Source organism: Terrapene carolina, unplaced genomic scaffold (assembly GCF_002925995.2).
Source record: "Terrapene carolina triunguis isolate 2854851 unplaced genomic scaffold, T_m_triunguis-2.0 Scaffold238, whole genome shotgun sequence".
In the NCBI taxonomy this organism is placed as follows: domain Eukaryota; kingdom Metazoa; phylum Chordata; order Testudines; family Emydidae; genus Terrapene; species Terrapene triunguis.
The window spans coordinates 16,516,370-16,532,865 of NW_020664589.1; the positions used below are offsets into that span (position 1 = coordinate 16,516,370).

The following is a 16,496-nucleotide window of genomic DNA, read 5'->3' on the forward strand; positions in this document are numbered from 1 at the left end:
CCACGTTTTACTTGACACATTTTTTGGTGAAAGGTTTTGGGGATTTGGCACCTCCCAATGCGTTAACCCCCCCTAGCCTCGTGGTGCTGGCTCATTGTGCACCTTGTTGTGTGGACTGTGCAAACGCTGCAGCTGAACAGCCGTCCTCGCCGTTCACTGAGCAGGGCAGCCAGGACAGTCCCCATTGGAAGTAAAATTGATGATGTTAAGATGAAGAACAGTAGAACCTAGAGCAGTGGTTCCCAAACGTTAACAGCCTGTGAACCCCTTTCACTAAAATGTCAAGTCTCGCAAACCCCCTCCTAAAAATGAATATTTCCAGGGATTTTCTCCTTTACCTGAGTATAAATTATAAAAGCAGTGATCTTGGGAAATATAAAATTTGTTTTTGACATGCTTATTACACACTATTCATTATTAATTATTATTTATCATTACAGTATTTTTATTACATTATGAAAACGAAACACTCCTCCAAGATCTCACTTTCGTAGCTTGTATCACTTTGAATAAACCTGTTATAAGACAAGATTCCTAGGTTTCATCAAGGAGTATCAGATGTGAAACAGCATGAAAGTATTTAAGAAACCAACTCAGAGTTCCTCCTACACAAGCAATCAGGTCTTGAGCAGTCCAGGCAAACAACGCATGTTACAACAAAGCTTAAACTTGCTCTTCATACTAACTTTAAAAACAATACTAGCTGCCTATTTAATTTTAAAAACAGCAAAAAATATCCACCTCCCTTTCCATTTCTTATAAGGAGTCTTGAAGTTGAAATCTCCTGAGTGTGATAGATATGCTTGCTTTGATCTGCTCAGCTCTTGGAAGTCCAGGGGCTCTGGGCTGCTGGCCCCGTGCCGGGGTCCCCAGGGACAGCTCTGTCCACCATTAGGGAATTTTTTCCCAAGAACCCCCTGTAACATTTCACGAACCCCAGTTTGAGAACCACTGACCTAGAGGCTGAGGCTGATACTGTTTTTCTTCAAAAGAGATCAGGTTGGCCTCCTGTTTTGTATCAAAATATCTGAATGTGAATCTTTTCCACCCCTGTCAACAGCGCTTAGGGGACAGAAACAGCTCTGCCATTCCTATCTAAAGTTTATCATTTAAACAAACCTTGTGATTTTTAAGCCAATCCTGTGGTTGTTCGGAGCCTGCCTGATCTGTGAATGCGTGGGGCTGGCGATGCTGGGAAGCCATTGCCAGGATTAGTAAATCTTTTGTGGAAGAGAGGGTGGAGGAGGTGGCCCCAGGGTGCCTTATGGTGCAGGTGGTCTTTACTAGGGCCTGGCTAGGTCCCACGGCTGGCTTTGGGGGGCCCTATGCTCCATCCAGTGCAGTGAGAGATGGAAAAGCTGACTTAGGTTAGCCGGTCCGGTCCCCTCTTGTGTTGGATTGTTCTGTATGTCCTAGCACTGTGCCCTGTCTGCTGCATTGCCCCAAGCAAGGACGGGAGCCCCATTTTCAGCAGAGCGTGCTGCCAGGGCAGGTCTCTTACGCCACAGGCCCACTTTTGGGGTGCTCTCCCTAAGAACGTGTGCTGGGCGCTGGGGAGAATGCCCAGCTGGCACCCGTGGGTGAGTTCACCAAAGCTCCGTGAACACGAGGGGCAGGGCAGTTCCCCTACCTGTGAAGCTTCAGGGAGCAATGGGAAAGGAGAGTGCACGCGGCAAAGCACTTCTTGGCTGCATTGGTGGCAGGAAAAAAGCCCTGCTGTGACCTGGGGAATATGGCTGTGAACAGATCTGGGCTCCTTGGGGCTTGGAAACTCCCTCCCTGAGCAAATCTCAATTAACGAGTGTTCTCCCCTCTTTCAGGCTGTAGAGCTGACAGCGTTCAAATCCTCAGGTAACTTCTCCCTCCATCATTTCCGCTTCTCTTTGTGCTTGGGATAATGTCTTGATGAGTGTATTAAAAATCAGATTGCACCCCTGCTTCTGCGCTGAGGAGGGCTGGTCGCAGAAAGGGGGATCCATGCACACAGGCAGAAATGGTCTCCTCATTCCGTTTTTAATTTCAAAATACTGTGTTTTGTCAAGATTGCAACATTCAAACAATCTCAGCTCAGGTGTTTCTTGAAATACTGGGGGGCCATATTGGAACTGGAAAAGGTTCCGAAAAGGGCAACAAAAATGATTAGGGGCATGGAATGGCTTCCGTATGAGTAGAGATTAATAAAACTGGGACTTTTCAGCTTGGAAAAGAGATGACTAAGGGGGGATATGATAGAGGTCTGTAAAATCATGACTGGTGTGGAGAAAGTAAATAAGGAAATGTTATTTACTCTTTTTCATAATACAAGAACTAGGGGTCACCAAATGAAATTAATAGGCAGCAAATTTAAAACAAACAGAAGGAAGTATTTCTTCACACAATGCACAGTCAACCTGTGGAACTCCTTGCCAGAGGATGTTGTGAAGGCCAAGACCGTAACAGGGTTCAAAAAAGAACTAGATAAATTCATGGAGGATAGGTCGATCAATGGTTATTAGCCAGGATGGGCAGGGATGGTGTCCCTAGCCTCTGTTTGCCAGAAGCTGGGAATGGGCGACAGGGGATGGATCACTTGATGATTCCCTGTTCTGTTCATTCCCTCGGGGGCACCTGGCACTGGCCACTGTCAGAGGACAGGATACTGGGCTAGATGGACCATTGGTCTGACCCAGTATGGCCGCTCTTATGTTTTTATGTCCACAGAGCACCGTATGGCCCAGCCTCAATGAAATGCCACGTTTCAGACTGACCTGGCTCTCAGCTAGGAGACTCCCTTGCTCCACAGTCAGGACTAGTGCTGAGGAAGTGATGTTAGCTACCCTGGCCCATAGGCGCCGACTTCTGCTGGCGCCGGCGGGTGCTCAACCCCCCTCTGCCCCCAGTCCCGCCCTGATTCCGCCCCCTATTCTACCCCCTTCTCCAAATCCCCGGCCCCACCTCTTCCCCGCCTCCTCCCCTGAGCACACCGCGTTCCCGCTCCTCCCTCCCTCCCTCCCAGAACTTGTTACGCCGCGGAACAGCTGTTTTGCAGCAGCAAGCGCTGGGAGGTAGGCAGAGAAGCGGGGACACGGTGTGCTCAGGGGAGGAGACAGAGGAGGAGGAGATCAGGTGGGGTGGAGGGGGCGGGGAGGGGAGCTCGGCTGCTAGTGGGTGCAAAGCACCCACCAATTTTTCCCCGTGGGTGCTCCAGCCCTGGAGCACCCACGGAGTCGGCGCCTATGCCCTCGCCCTGTCCTGGGCCTCTTTGCATGCACAGCGCCATATCTCCTAGCAGCTCGCCATGTTGGGTCCCTTGCATCCTGTTTCACAGCTCACTGCTCTGCAAACCCCACCATGCCCTGCACTTTGTACCTGCTGTACTCGAGACACGCAGAGCCATGCCTTGCTAAGAGCCGTCTTGTGTGCCCTGCCCCCCGGGCCATCCCTAGCTATTCTGGGGCCTCCGTGGGGGGGCGGGGCTGGCTTTGGGGGCAGGGGGGAACCGCCTCCCAGCACTCACTGGTTGCGCGGCTGGGGCTCGGCCCTGCTGCACTCCTCAGGGAGGTGGGGGTGGGGCTGGGGTGGGAAGAGGCGGGGTGGGGGCGGAGCAGGGGCGGGGGCCATGGGGAAGGGGCTGGAGCAGCACGCAGCTGCGCAGGGCACCAGGCAATGCGGTGCCCCAAATTCCCTGGTGCCCTACGCAGCCGCGTACTTGGCGTATGTGTAGGGACGGCCCTGTGTGCCCAGGCCACATCTTGCAATGCCCAGCCCCCTCCCCATGTTGAGAACCTCTGGGCTCCTGTATCCACACCTTTCTTGCCATCTCCACTACCCCTCCCTATGCAGCATCATGCCAGTCACCAACCCCTTGTGCCACGCCCTCTGGCAGGAGCGCTGCTACCGCCTGTAGATGCTTAGAGCAGCGTTAGGTGCAGGATGGGCCAGATCCATTGCGACGCTACTGGCCAGATATTTAAAAGTGCCCCGCACCTGCACCCAATGCGTGGAGCTCTTCCCGTCAAAGCACGCCACCTGGGTGCATGCCCATGCACATCACTGGGTGTCAGGGCCCGGTGCTGCGGGATCATTGATCACTTTGCTGCGAGGGGTGGGCACAGGCACATTTCAGCAGCAATAGCTCTTGGCAGAGACTTGCTGACAGGGAATGTTAAAGCTGCCCCTCCTCCACCATGAGAAATGGCTGCGACTGAAGCTTGGTGACTAGGAGAGAAAATGCCGCTGCTGGCGGGTGAAGCCAGGGAGGGTGTGGGTTGGAAAGCGCGGATTTGCAAACATAAATGCAATTGCTTCATGTCATTCTCTTCTGAAATGCCCTGCCTGGTGGGGGCAGATCTTGGCCCCTGCAGTGTGGAAACACTTCACGAGAAGGAAAGACCAAGGCCAGACTAGAAATCGGCAGAATTAGAAACTTTTACCCTTCCCTAAGCTTTGCCTCCTCACTCTTGGGACCCCAGAAAGAAGGATGGGCTAGTCCTTCGGTGTTCCCTGGGTCCCATTCCCTCGCTCACCTTGGTCTTAGTGACTCCCTGCCTCGGTTTCCCCAGCTGTACAATAGCACTGCCCTACCCCCCCAGGCATGTTGTGAGGATAAATACGGTAAAGAGGACGGTGCTCAGATAGTGGGGTGGGGCTCTCTGTAAGTAGCATCAATAGACAAAGGGTGAATTCTCCCCTCTCCAGAGGCCAGTGCTCCCGCTGCCAAGGGAGGGGTTTCACCTGAGAGCTCTGCTCCTGTCCTTTGTCCCTAGCTAGGCACATTCCAGCTTCCCCTGGCCAGGTCAGCCCACCACTCCCTCCAGATTTGAGGAGTTTCCTGGGCACAACCAAAGGAATCTGCCCAAGGTCACAGCTCCAAGGAAGCGATGAGGCGAGGTGTCTGCCTGGTACGGGGGAGCACTTTCCTGGGCAGCTGTTGAAGGCAGATGCCATGGTTAGAAATTCCCACTGCTGTGCCCAGAAGCTGGCCCCATCGGTTCCCAGGCAGCCAACTCTCTGCCTTGTCAGAAATAAGGCAAGAGACTTTGACCGGATTCCTCCGTTATCTTCACCAATCTCCTACTATTGTGCTCAGCTGACAGAGAGCAGGTTTGCTGGCTGGGCTGTGTTCAGGGACCCAGACGTGCATCCGGGCAATGCAGACCCCTCTCTGCCTCCTGAGTGCATTTTTGCACTGGCTATTGGTGCCAGAGCCATTTGTTAGCTTTGTGAAAGGAAAATCTGTCACCAGCTGATGGTGGTAGGAGCAAAATTCCTGCCTTGAGCTGTAGAGAACCTGTGTTTTTTGAGTTCCCAAAGCCAGACGCAGGATTGCCCAAGGGCAAAAATGGCGGCAAAGCATTGTACGCCCCATCCAGATCAGCCCTAATGTGCGGGTAAAGCTAGGGGTACCTCCCAAACCGAAGGGGTATGAGGAAAGATTCTTTCCCCAGGGAGCAGAAGTGAGGTGCAGTGGTCAAAGCGGGAAACTTGGCTTCCAGCCCAGACGCTGCAGGTGATTCACCCTGTGACCTGAATGTGCCTCATTCTCTTCCCAGCCCCACTGTCAGTGTGCAGGTGATGACATTTACCTCTCTTGGTAACGCCCTGTGAGAACTTCGGGAGACAAACCGCTGACATGTGCCCCGTATTATTGCGGAGATGAATATCCAGCCAGCCAAGGAGAGGAGAACTGATGAGAAGTAGATTGCAGACAACAGAAGTGTTGGGCTGGAGAGGGAGGGTCTTAGGACCTGGGGGCTTCTCCGCAAGCCCCAGAGGAATGGTAAACTGGAAATTGCAAAGGATTGGGTAGAAAAGTATAGGGCCTTTCCTAAAATGGCCAGTAGGCCAAAGTCTCTTAAGAAGCCAAAGAATGTCTCAGTTTAGTTCTGTGCACCCGCGAGGCTGCTGATTGAATTGCTGTTCTGCCCTTAGAACTGTGGCTGTTGTATTGGGTTGGCTGGCATAGAATCAAAGCAGCATAAAGCATGGCCGCTTTGTCTTTATAGTCACTAATGATTATTAATTAGTAACCCTGCCTGGCTGGGGTGCCTGGCGCTGCCTTCCTGGAGAAGAATCTTAAAGCACTTTACACCCCTGCAGGAGTTAAGGCTCATGGCACCCCAGGGAGGTAAATCAGGACTGTTCCCTCTATTTTACAGCTGGGCAAATGGACCGAGACTTTTCATAGATTCCAAGGCCGGAAGGGGTCACTGTGATCATCTGGTCTGACCTGCTGTATGACACGGGCCAGAACCTCCCCAAAATCCTTCCTAGAGCACATCGTTTAGACAAACTTCCCATCTTGATTTAATAGTGGTCCAGGATGGAGAATCTACCACGCCCCTTGGTAAATTGTTCCAGTGGGTAATTACCCTCACTAGGTAAATGACTTGCCCAAGGTAACGCAATCCGTTAGTGCCAGAGCTGGGCTGTTGCCAGGCCGGTAAGCAGTGCTCCCCGAATGCGAGAACATAGCTGCACACAGGAAGCGCTGACATTTCTTCACTGCTGATGGCAGAAGTCCAGAGTCTTGCACATGTTTAGGCTCCTAACTTCAATGGTGATCGATGGAGCTGTCCAGCCTGTGAATCTTGCTTACCTGAGCCTTCGGTGAGACTGAGCCTTGTCTTGCTGGGCTTGCAGTTTGGCCAAGGGATCCTGTTCAGCTCAGCATGTGAGAGACTTCTTACCCCCTGGTGCATTAGCAAGCCCCACTAATGCACACCTCAGACTGTTCGGATGCGTTTGAGGACTTCTGAAGCCAGCAGTTAGACAAAAGGAGGGCTTTGTGCTGCCTCTGTCATTGAGGGAGACAAAATGTATCAGAGTAAAATAAATATTTCCTTTCTGGTTTAAATATTCAGTGAACACAAAAGCCTCTGCACAATGTACTTTGTATCCTAAGGTAATTTGTGTCCCTTTCTAGCTCACAGTCAAACATTCAGTTCTCAAACACCCTGATGACAGTTCCTCCAGGAAGATATTGTCTAGTGGGGATTGTTTTGTGCAGTGCTGTTCTTATTCCTCTTAAAGAAGATTAAAAGGGGAAACCGGCAGAGACTGTGTTAATGAAAGGCACCGTGCCTTCACCAAGGCCCATCTGCATACATTAACTCCATAGGCGCGGGAACTTAGGGTATGGGGTGCTGCAGCACCCCCAAGTTTTATGTGGGGCTCCACTTCCAGCCCCGCATGCTGGGTCCCGGCCCCTTGCCTCCGATTCAGGCCCTGCACCCGGGAGTCCCGGCCACCAGCCCCGCACCTCCACTGTGGCCCCGCACGCGGCCGAGGGGTCCCGGCTGCCAACCCCGCACTCGCCCCCAGCTGTGGCCCCAGCCTTGGCCCCCTTAACCCTGTCCAGGTCCACCCCCACCCCCCGGAGACGGTCCTAGCTCTCAGGGAGTGGACGGACAGGGGTCAGGGGACTGGCTTTCAGCACCCCCACTATTTAAAATGGTCCAGCGCCATGGAGTAGCTCAGTTTTAATTTTTTTATGGTGTCTTTGGTTCTTCTGAGAACTCCTTAGACTAGATTCAGGATATTAGCACCTACCGCAGATACTACTGGGATTGGGACTGTAGAAATGCCTGGGATGGCTGGATAGATGGATGTTATTTTTGCATTGTTAAATTTGATGAAGCTTTTCTGGGATGAGGTTATGTAAGATTCACTGTGATGGCTGTAAAAGTTGATCTGGGGCATACCTTGCATTAGCAGGACTCCAGCAGCTGTTGGTCTCTGGCCAATGATTTCTCTCCATGGGGAGGAAGTTGTGCAGGGTACATTGAATCTTTTATTTTAAAAAAGGTGTCACCTAGAAATATTAGTTTTCCCACATCTCTGGACAGATTGGCAAGGCAGAAATAATAAACCACTGTGCACATCAAATAGTTAACCTGAAGAAGCATATTAGGTAGTAAAACATAAACCTTAACGTGTATCAGAATATGGCAGGGTAGCGAGGCCCAGGGCACCTGCTGCTCAAATGCTTTCCTTTGGGCCAGCTCTGACTCCCTCCCCATCTAATCCTGCTGCTTCTCCTCCCTGCTCTAAGTAATCTGGGGCCATGTCGGCTTGGCGCCACTCAGGAAAACTAAGGCGAATCAGCTAAAGGGGTGAAGTGCAGTGCAGCACCGCTGGGCAGAAGTCACCACCTGCTGCACTTCCAGGGGCAGTGCTTCCTGGGGCAGTGTATGCAGGGAGGTCGAGTCAGGGGAATCTTGCACTCTATGGACCCGCTCACTCAATCCCCTTGAGGAAGGAAATATAGGAGTTTGGTCACAGAAGCCCGTGCAGCAGATGTATAAATGTGCATGTATTGTCCCTCTGTCACACTCACACCCTTTCAGACTAGCCTGCATATTCACAGTCAAACTGACCCCTAGGCGGGTGCAGTATTTTTTCTGCAGGGAACCCCTGATGCAGCCTCCGCTGCCATGGTGCAAACAAGAACTCACGCTTTTGTCAGGCCTGCAGGCTGTACCTGTGAGAGGCGTTGCTTGACCCCAGTGAGGAGCGAGTGCGTGAAACCGAACAGCTCCTTAAAATGTGCATTGCCCCTTGAATTGCTTAGCAACACCTCTTCAGCTGGGAAGCTTTGCACATCCACCTGCACCAGTCTGACATGCACAAGGCACCGAGTGCTCTGAGAATTGTGCCTCTCTGCTACAAAAGCCACTTAGCCACCTTTTCGGGTTTCCCCTCTCCCCCCCCCCCCCCCCCCCCCCCGAGTCCTCTTACAGTGCTTGAGCCCAGGCAGTGAGTTCTCTGCAGACTGGGGAGCTGCTCCATGTCTCGGTGCCCAGTGTGGGGAGTGGGGGAGAGCCTGTCTCTTTTAGGAAGTTAGCCCTATACAGCCTGTGCACAGCGATGCTCCCACTACCTGATGCCTCCATTTGGCTGGTAGCGCAGAAAACAGCAGGCTGCCTGCGCTCCTCCTCATGTGGCTTGATAGCTTTGCCCAGTCTATCTAGGTACGTGTCTGGCCCCCAGCCCCCGGTATCTGAGCACCACTCAGCACAGCATCCTCGTGAGACACCACTGATTTCCACAGTCTGGCATGTCTCTGAGTAGCCTCAGCTCCTGCTGCTGTCACGAGGAGGGGAGGGTTCACTGTCCCTGCCACGCAGCAGCAGGCCCCGGGCTGGACTGGGCCCTTCTCATGGTAGCATCAGTAGCGATAAATGGCTCAGGATTTGCTACCCCGTCACGCTGAGAATGGTCTGCCCTGCTACGGGCTTGTGCAATGCCCAGAACCAGGGTCCAGCACGCCCTGGCTGTCTCACTGCTGCTTTCCAATCCCAGGGGGGATTAGAGACCTGGACCTGGTGGAGCAAGAGCAGAATGGCTGCTCGTCCCGGTGCCCCCTTCTGCTGCTCAGCTAGGTGGGTTGGGAAGCAGCCTGGGCGTCTGAGTTCAAGTCCTGACTCTGCCGCTGGGGGAACCCACGAACCCTCTCTGGGCCTCTGTCCCCTCATCTATGCACTGACCCTTGACCTGCTTCAGAGGCACTCTGTTCTCTCTTCCATGGAGCCCCTGAGGAAAGGGCCCCAAAGTCAGCTGCACCAGAGACAAATCTAGGGAACTTGCAATGCTGGGAGCTGGTTGGGGAGCTGGGCCTCTGCTCTCATTTCTTCCCTCTAAGTGTTACACCTGTAAGGGATGATCTGGGTCAATGCAACTGCCTGGCACCAGAGCCCGCAATGCTGGGTGCATTATCCAGGCTTGAGCGAGGGAGAAGGACCCTGGCACAAGGTGCTGCAGGTGTTTCAGAGGCTGGGTAGGGATCACACCCACCGGAAAGGGAGGAATTAGTTGTATGTTATAGGCAGGTTAAGTGACTGATCTAGAAAGCCCGCAGCAATGCTGGGATTAGAACCCTGGAGTCCTTTAAAGCTAGTAGAAATGCGCGCACCTACACATACGCACACCTGTCCCAAGCTGTCACCTAAAATCCACAGCCCAGCACCTGTGCACTGCTAAGCTTTGCGTAGCAGCCTCTCTGGTGCCAAGAGCAGTTCCTGTAGCATCCTCCAGGTGCCTGCACGACTCAGCTTTGCAATTCTCCTGGGCTGAGCGTGAATGAGGAGGCCCCCTTCCAGCCTGACAAGCCCTCTTCCACGCCCCCGCAACTACCTCCGGCCCAACAGGCAGCCCACTGCAGCTGGCCTGTTAGCGTGGCAGCAGTGCTGTGAAGCACTGCCACAAAGTCAAGTGCTTTCCGCCACACAAGACATACAATAATGCCCTAGCTCTACACTGCCTGGCCGACCCCAGGGCCGCTCTGACACAGCGCAGCCCCTGGTACGTGGCCTGGTCAGCGAAGGGTAATGTTCAGCTGTACGTAACTTCTGGGGGCTGGCTGACGTCAGCGGAAGCAAATCGAGGCCAAGTGAGGCAAGAGGCTATCCTGAGTCTGACTCATTAGGCGTTGCGTAAAGCCAGCTCCAGCGCCAACAGCCGTTACATTTCAGCCTAGACTTGGCCTGGTGCTGGTGAGTTTCCAAGGGGCAACAATCCTGCCCTGGCCCCTAGGGGGCGCGACAACAGATTCACCCCAGCTCCAACTTCTGTGCCAGCCAGACCTAAAGCTCATCATAAATTATACCGACGACAAGCCAGGAGGCTAATGACTTAGAAATCTATTAGCAATGGTCAAAACAACACAAAGCAAAACATCACACACAAACATTTGAAATAATTATCATTTGTTTCATTTTTTGAAATTTGTATTTGAATGTGTTTGTCTTCCATGGCTGAAATAAGAGAGATTTTATTTTTTGGTCAGTTTAGTCTCGCTCCCATATTTATTTAGATTTTTTTTTTTTTTTGCATTTTCTTACTTTTAAAATGATAAATGATAAAGTTTCAACGCAAACCTTGCCAAACAGCTTCTGTGCAGAATATGTTCATGATGAAAAGGGGCTGTTAGTTTGCTTGTTTGAAAATTTCAACAAGCTGTAATGATTATTAGCCATCTGATGGTAGCACCTTCAGGCCCACACTGAACCACATAGTGAGAGCCAGGGTCTGCCCGTAATGCTCACACGCTAACGTGACAAGCGTGCCGAGAAAGGCAGTGCCATTAGCTTATTTTGCAGAGCGGGATCTGAGGCCCAAAACAATTATTGCCTTGCCTAAACTCACACCGGAAATCAATACCAGAGCCAGGGACTGTAACCAAGCAGTAGGCCAGGACTTTAACCACAAAGACAGCCTTCCCCTCAAGCCTCCATCCTATTTCTGGCTTCTCTGTGATTATATATGGCATCATAATCAAAGCCACTCATAACCATGATCTTTTAGTAGCCACCTATTTTGCTCAAACTGCCTAGGGAACTCAATTAAATTAGCTCTTTAAAATTATTAGTGGCAGATACAGTTTCTAAGCAAAGCTACAGCACCAGGTAAGACAATTAAAATGGAAATATTATGGCCAACTTTTACAAAAATATTTAAAGCAAGATTATTGCAACATGTGAGGAGCTAAAATTCTCTTAATTTAGAGTGGGACCCAGCTGTCAGCTACAAATCTCCAGTCCCGCTCGACATTCTCTCGTCCTGCCCCACTCCCTCCCCCACACCTCCACCTGATATTAAGACGCCTCACAACAGGCTAGTCCCCTGCTAAGGACACAGTTCATGCTGAGAGGCCACACGTTTTTCCCAGTAATGAGCTCCTGCCCAGCTGTACAAAGCTACACATTAAACTGAATAGTCTACAGCGATTCATTACACCCCATTACGTAGGGAGGGGTGGGCCAGGCAGTTCACAGATTTGTGCAAACAATAAGTGGTGTCTTTCTTGTCTTGGCAAACAAGAGCTCCACATCCTCCATCTCGTCAAGTGATGGCTTCATTGTTTCCCCGTGATAATTTCATTATTCCCTTTGAATACATTGTGTATGTTGCTAAGCCACACATAGCAACAAGTGTCTGCTTGTCTCCATGACCCCCTCCTTCTGTGATCAATATTTAGCAGCGCTAACAAATCACAATAGTTCATTAAATAGCCTTTAAAAAAACCATAATCGATTAATCTGAGGTATCAAAAGCTGACTGGACATCTGACGGATTCCTAGCTGGTCAGGAAAACAACCAGTGGGAATAAATACTGACTAATACGGCCATCAGAACTGCCGCAGGGTTCAGCCAGCCCAGTGCCCTGCTGCTCACAGTGCCTGGCACCAGATGCTTTAGATTGGGGTGTAAGAAGGCCCGTGCTGGCCAGCTAAGGACAAGCCTGCGGGAGAAAGTTCTTCCCACCCACTGTCATTCAGAGGTTGCTTTATGGCCCAAGGCAGGCGGGTTTATAGCCATCACAAAGCGACATCATCGCCACTGTAATTGGGGCAGTTCTCATTCCTATAACTGTGTAAGGCTCTTTCTGCAAATCCTGCCGAACACTTGGCCTCTGTGATAACCTGTGGAACTCACTGCCAAGAGGTATTTGCTGTGGTGGGTTTTTTAATAGTCCTTTCTATCAGTTAAAAATTGTTGCCTTTTAACTTCATTGTTATGCAAAAAAGTAAATAACAATAGCTCCCAACTGGTTTTCTCTAAACTGTTATTTTAGTGACCTCTAGTCTGTTATGAAACCCTCCTTCTTAGCCATAGAGTCTACCTGGGGTGGAGGTGATGGAGGGGGGGGCAGTGGCCGGGGGGGGGGGGTGTTGGGGAGAGACAGGGGCATTAGCAACTGACTGTGCAGTGTGGGTCTAGGCTCCTGGATCCATAATCTGGAAGCTTTGGGTTTTCAGGGCTACATTTGTGCACCAAATAAAGGCTAAATGCCCCTGCTGTTGCAGCAGCTGGTGCTGCCCCCCCAACCGTATGTGCGTAGCCCAAGCCCCGTCTCTAGCAGAGGGCCAAGCCAGGCATGTCCTGGGTGGGATGCGGAGGCTCTCTGCGCGCTGACTAATGCACTCTCTCCTTGGATTTAGGGTTCTGAGAGGCGCTTTTCCAGGTGATGACCAGCCCCCCCCCCCCCCCCCGGGCTCTCCAAACAGAAGGCAGGTCCGTGGAAGCCGGACACAGCGGCCATCTTGATTTCCTCCTGGAGAGCCACAACATCCCACACCGTTGAACTTGTGTTTTTTACTTCCGGCACGTGCAGCTAAAACCAAGGCAGGCCTGGGGCATCCAGCCAGGCAGGAGGACTTCCCTGACCTGCTCCTCGCTGACCATTCACATGTGACCTGCTTCCCTTGCACCTGGCGTTAGCCCTACTGTGATGGGCAGCAGCCGCTCCTCCCTGGGCTTGGTTAGGTAGCACCATGCTGCTTTGCTAGTCTGCCATTAAACTGGGAGGGACAAACTTTGAAAGGTTCAGCTAAAACCCCACCAGAAAGCTGTTTTCCCAACTGTGATTGGAACCCCAATGGTCCGGTGAGGCTAGTGAGCAAAGCTACTCTCCAGCCCCCGGCCGGTTCGTGTCCCCCAAGGAGAGGTGGGGATTGCAGCCCCATATCCTCACTTGGTGCATGCCCGCTGAGTAATCAGAGAAATGTCAGGCTGGAAGGGCCTTGAGAAGTCACCAAGTCCAGCCCCCTGCACTGAACCAAGACTACGTCAACCTAGCTGTGATACTGCCCCACTTCCCAGCCAGCTGTTGGCTCTGCCAGCTTTCCCTGCCCCCCAACTCTTGCCTGCTAGAACAGCTAAAGCTCATAGGATTTCCATACAGGGGCAAAAGCTTAAATGACTCATTCCATGAAAATACCATGCAGGGCTCTGGAGAGGCTGAAGGCTCAACATGAGACAGTCAGTCAGTGGGACGTGGCACAGCGTGAAATGGTGGGTGTAATATCAGGGCAGAACTAGGTGTGTCTAGCTAGAATAGTGTCTTTACTGGCTCACTAGCCAGGGCAAGACCCAGTCCTTTCATGTTAGTTCTGTCCTTCATGCACTAGCTGGGCTGGAGGCAAAGTGAAGGAAAAGGTAATGCGCTCCCCTTCCCACTCACTCATCTCATGCCTGAGCACGGCCCATTAAAAGGCAGCACACAAAGTAGCCCTCGCAATGCACTAGCCCCCTCGTGTTCTGTACACACAATAAAACTTTCCCTCCCCTTCACTGCAATGCTCGTACATTAGTCTCGCATTAGCCGGCTTTCTATTAGTGACGCTGCTGCTCAACCAGATGTTCTGGGCTTGATGCAGGAATCGCTTTGTGAGAGTCTCTGGCCCGTGCCTTGCAGAAGGTCAAACAAAATGTTCGCCATGGGCCCCACTGGCCTTAACAGCTATGAAGGGACTGTATTGACCACACCTCTCAGGACAGCGTCACCCCATCAGCTCAGCACTGTTTCTCCAGATCATGGTTCAGGAACGCAGTAAAGGATGTACTGCAGTCGATGGGCTGTAATAGTGTGTTCCTGAATTGCTGTATGTTCCCCAGGTTGGTTTGCTAGACCAGCCTATCTCTAGAAGGCTGCCACTTAGCTGGAGTCACTTAGCTCACCGATGCATGGACCAAACAAACAGCAGCATTGAAGCCTTGTGGGGTCCCCCTGAGACAGCCCCTATTTTGCACTAATCACAGGGGGCTTTATGTGCCCCCCACCCACCTCTTACATCCCCTTCCTAACATTGCTACATGACAGTGTGCTTAGCCCTTCAGCGGATAAACCTCTCCTGCCATCAGCTACCAGCCCGAGAGGTTGACCGCCACGTGTGTGGGAGCAAAGGCCTACGTGCCCCCGCCCCCACCTGTGTTAGTGAGAGAAGGTTAGTGGAGAGCCAGTGAATGTGTTCGGCAAGACACCCTCGTGCCTGGCCTCAGAGGTTTGTAGGCTGTTGGAGACTAGCAGGGTCCTTTCCTGCTCTTCCAGGCTAAAAGCCAGGGCCTTGTAGAGGAAAAACAACAAACCAACCCTGCACGTGCTTGTCTCCTTGCATGGCTGGCATCCATGAGTGGCCAACAATACCATGAACTGCAGACCGGGATGTGCAAGGGGTGTGCACAGCCAGACCAGCCGAAGTGCTGCATTGTAAAGGACCGTTTGGCTGCCCGCCACTGCCCCCAGCAAAGGAGGCTGGTGCACTGCCAGGCACCTGTAGTGTTTCCATCCCCCCTCCTGCACGGGTTAGACGCGGTGTGCCTGGGAAACAGGCACGCTGAGACAGACGGTAGCTGGGTTGTATTTTAGGGTTTGGGGTTTTTTTTTCATTTTTAAACCAGCTAATTTTAATCTCACTGTATGCTAGATTGATGAACTATTCTCATGCCAGCCCTAAAGGGGCTTAGCAGTTGTCTAGTGTAGCACTGCTCAGAGGCAGAGGGTGTGTTATCCTGCCCTGGCTGGGCTTTGCAGCAGAGGGTTTCTGCTCCTATGTGCCTAGGCGCAGAGCACACGGGCGCTCGGTATCAGGTTTGCTGAGTATTATGGCTGAGTAAATGCTGATTTTAAAGACACCGGGCTCTGTGGTTTGTCATTGTTTAGCCTCATGAAGAGTCACGTCTAAGAATCGTTACTGCGTGTTCCTATGTCATGGGTTAATGAGCAGCTAGGCAGGCATTCGGCCCACTCTAGCTTTATCTCCAAGGAAACGTTGTCTTCATGCTGTGGCTGACTCCTGTGGACCTGGCCCATTTTGCATGTCCAACGGCCAAGTAGCTGTGCCACTTTGGGCCCATCCAGCCCCCGTAGCGGCTGTTACATGCTGGCTCATGTGCTACGCTAGCCCCCAGCTGAACTGTTGGTCGCTGAAGCGATTTAGTCTCTGCTCAGTAACATAGTTGAGCACATCGCCAAGCACTGAATGGTGCTGTAATGAGGCTGTAGAGCCAGCGCTGGAGCGGGACGAACATCCCGCCTCAAAGGCCGGCCGAGCCATGGGCCCCGCTTTTCCGAACCCTTTCAAAGTAACCAAAAACTTGCCCCACGAGGGGTTACACTGAGCGTTAACGAGCGCTTTGTGTAGGACGCAGGCCTTTCCGGCAAATGGCCGCCTCCTTCCCAGCAGACGATGGTACAGAGGGGCAACTACACTGTCCTTTATAGGCCCTGATTCAGCAAGGCACGTTAAGCATGGGCTTTGCCCCACCCCCACTCAGCAAAGCAGGGCTTTAAGCATCTGCTTAGTTGCGGTCCTGAATCAGGCCCATAGAGGCATTATTCCCTAATTCATTCAGCTGGTACCCGGATAAGCCCAGTGCTGAGTGAAGACCCTGTGGGCACTTCCTGCCAGTGCCACTGTATTCCCCAGGGTAGCGCTAAAGCAACTACCTGGTTCTGCTGTCGGGTGGCCCGTCAGGAGCAGAGTCTACTCCTGACGCAGCGTTCTTCCCGCCCGCCGCACTTTACAACTAGCATCAGGCATCGCGTCGTCTGCTGTTCTTCTGGGGCTAGAACTTGGCAACTGCTTGTAAGAGCTCAGCAACACTGCACCTCGCGTGTGCGACTTAGGTCAGCTTTGAGGCGAGTGATGGTTTGGTGAGGCAGGGAGGCTGGTCTGTTCACACCGTCTCCCCTCTTGCAGGCTGATCCAGCTCCCATTGGAGTTAATGGGCGTGTG

The 16,496-nt window shown here is 52.2% G+C and overlaps 1 protein-coding gene across 1 annotated transcript in view; it reads left to right on the top strand.

Annotated features, from left to right (window-relative positions):
* Positions 1-12,963, top strand: part of ADGRD2 (adhesion G protein-coupled receptor D2) — a 58,302-nt gene extending 45,339 nt beyond the window's left edge. Inside the window, exons 24-25 of the mRNA XM_024214533.2 lie at positions 1,821-1,851; positions 12,921-12,963. Coding sequence (XP_024070301.1) covers positions 1,821-1,851; positions 12,921-12,928 — 39 coding nt within the window. The 3' untranslated portion in view covers positions 12,929-12,963. The remainder of the gene's footprint in view (positions 1-1,820; positions 1,852-12,920) is intronic.
* The last annotated feature ends 3,533 nt before the right edge of the window (positions 12,964-16,496 follow it).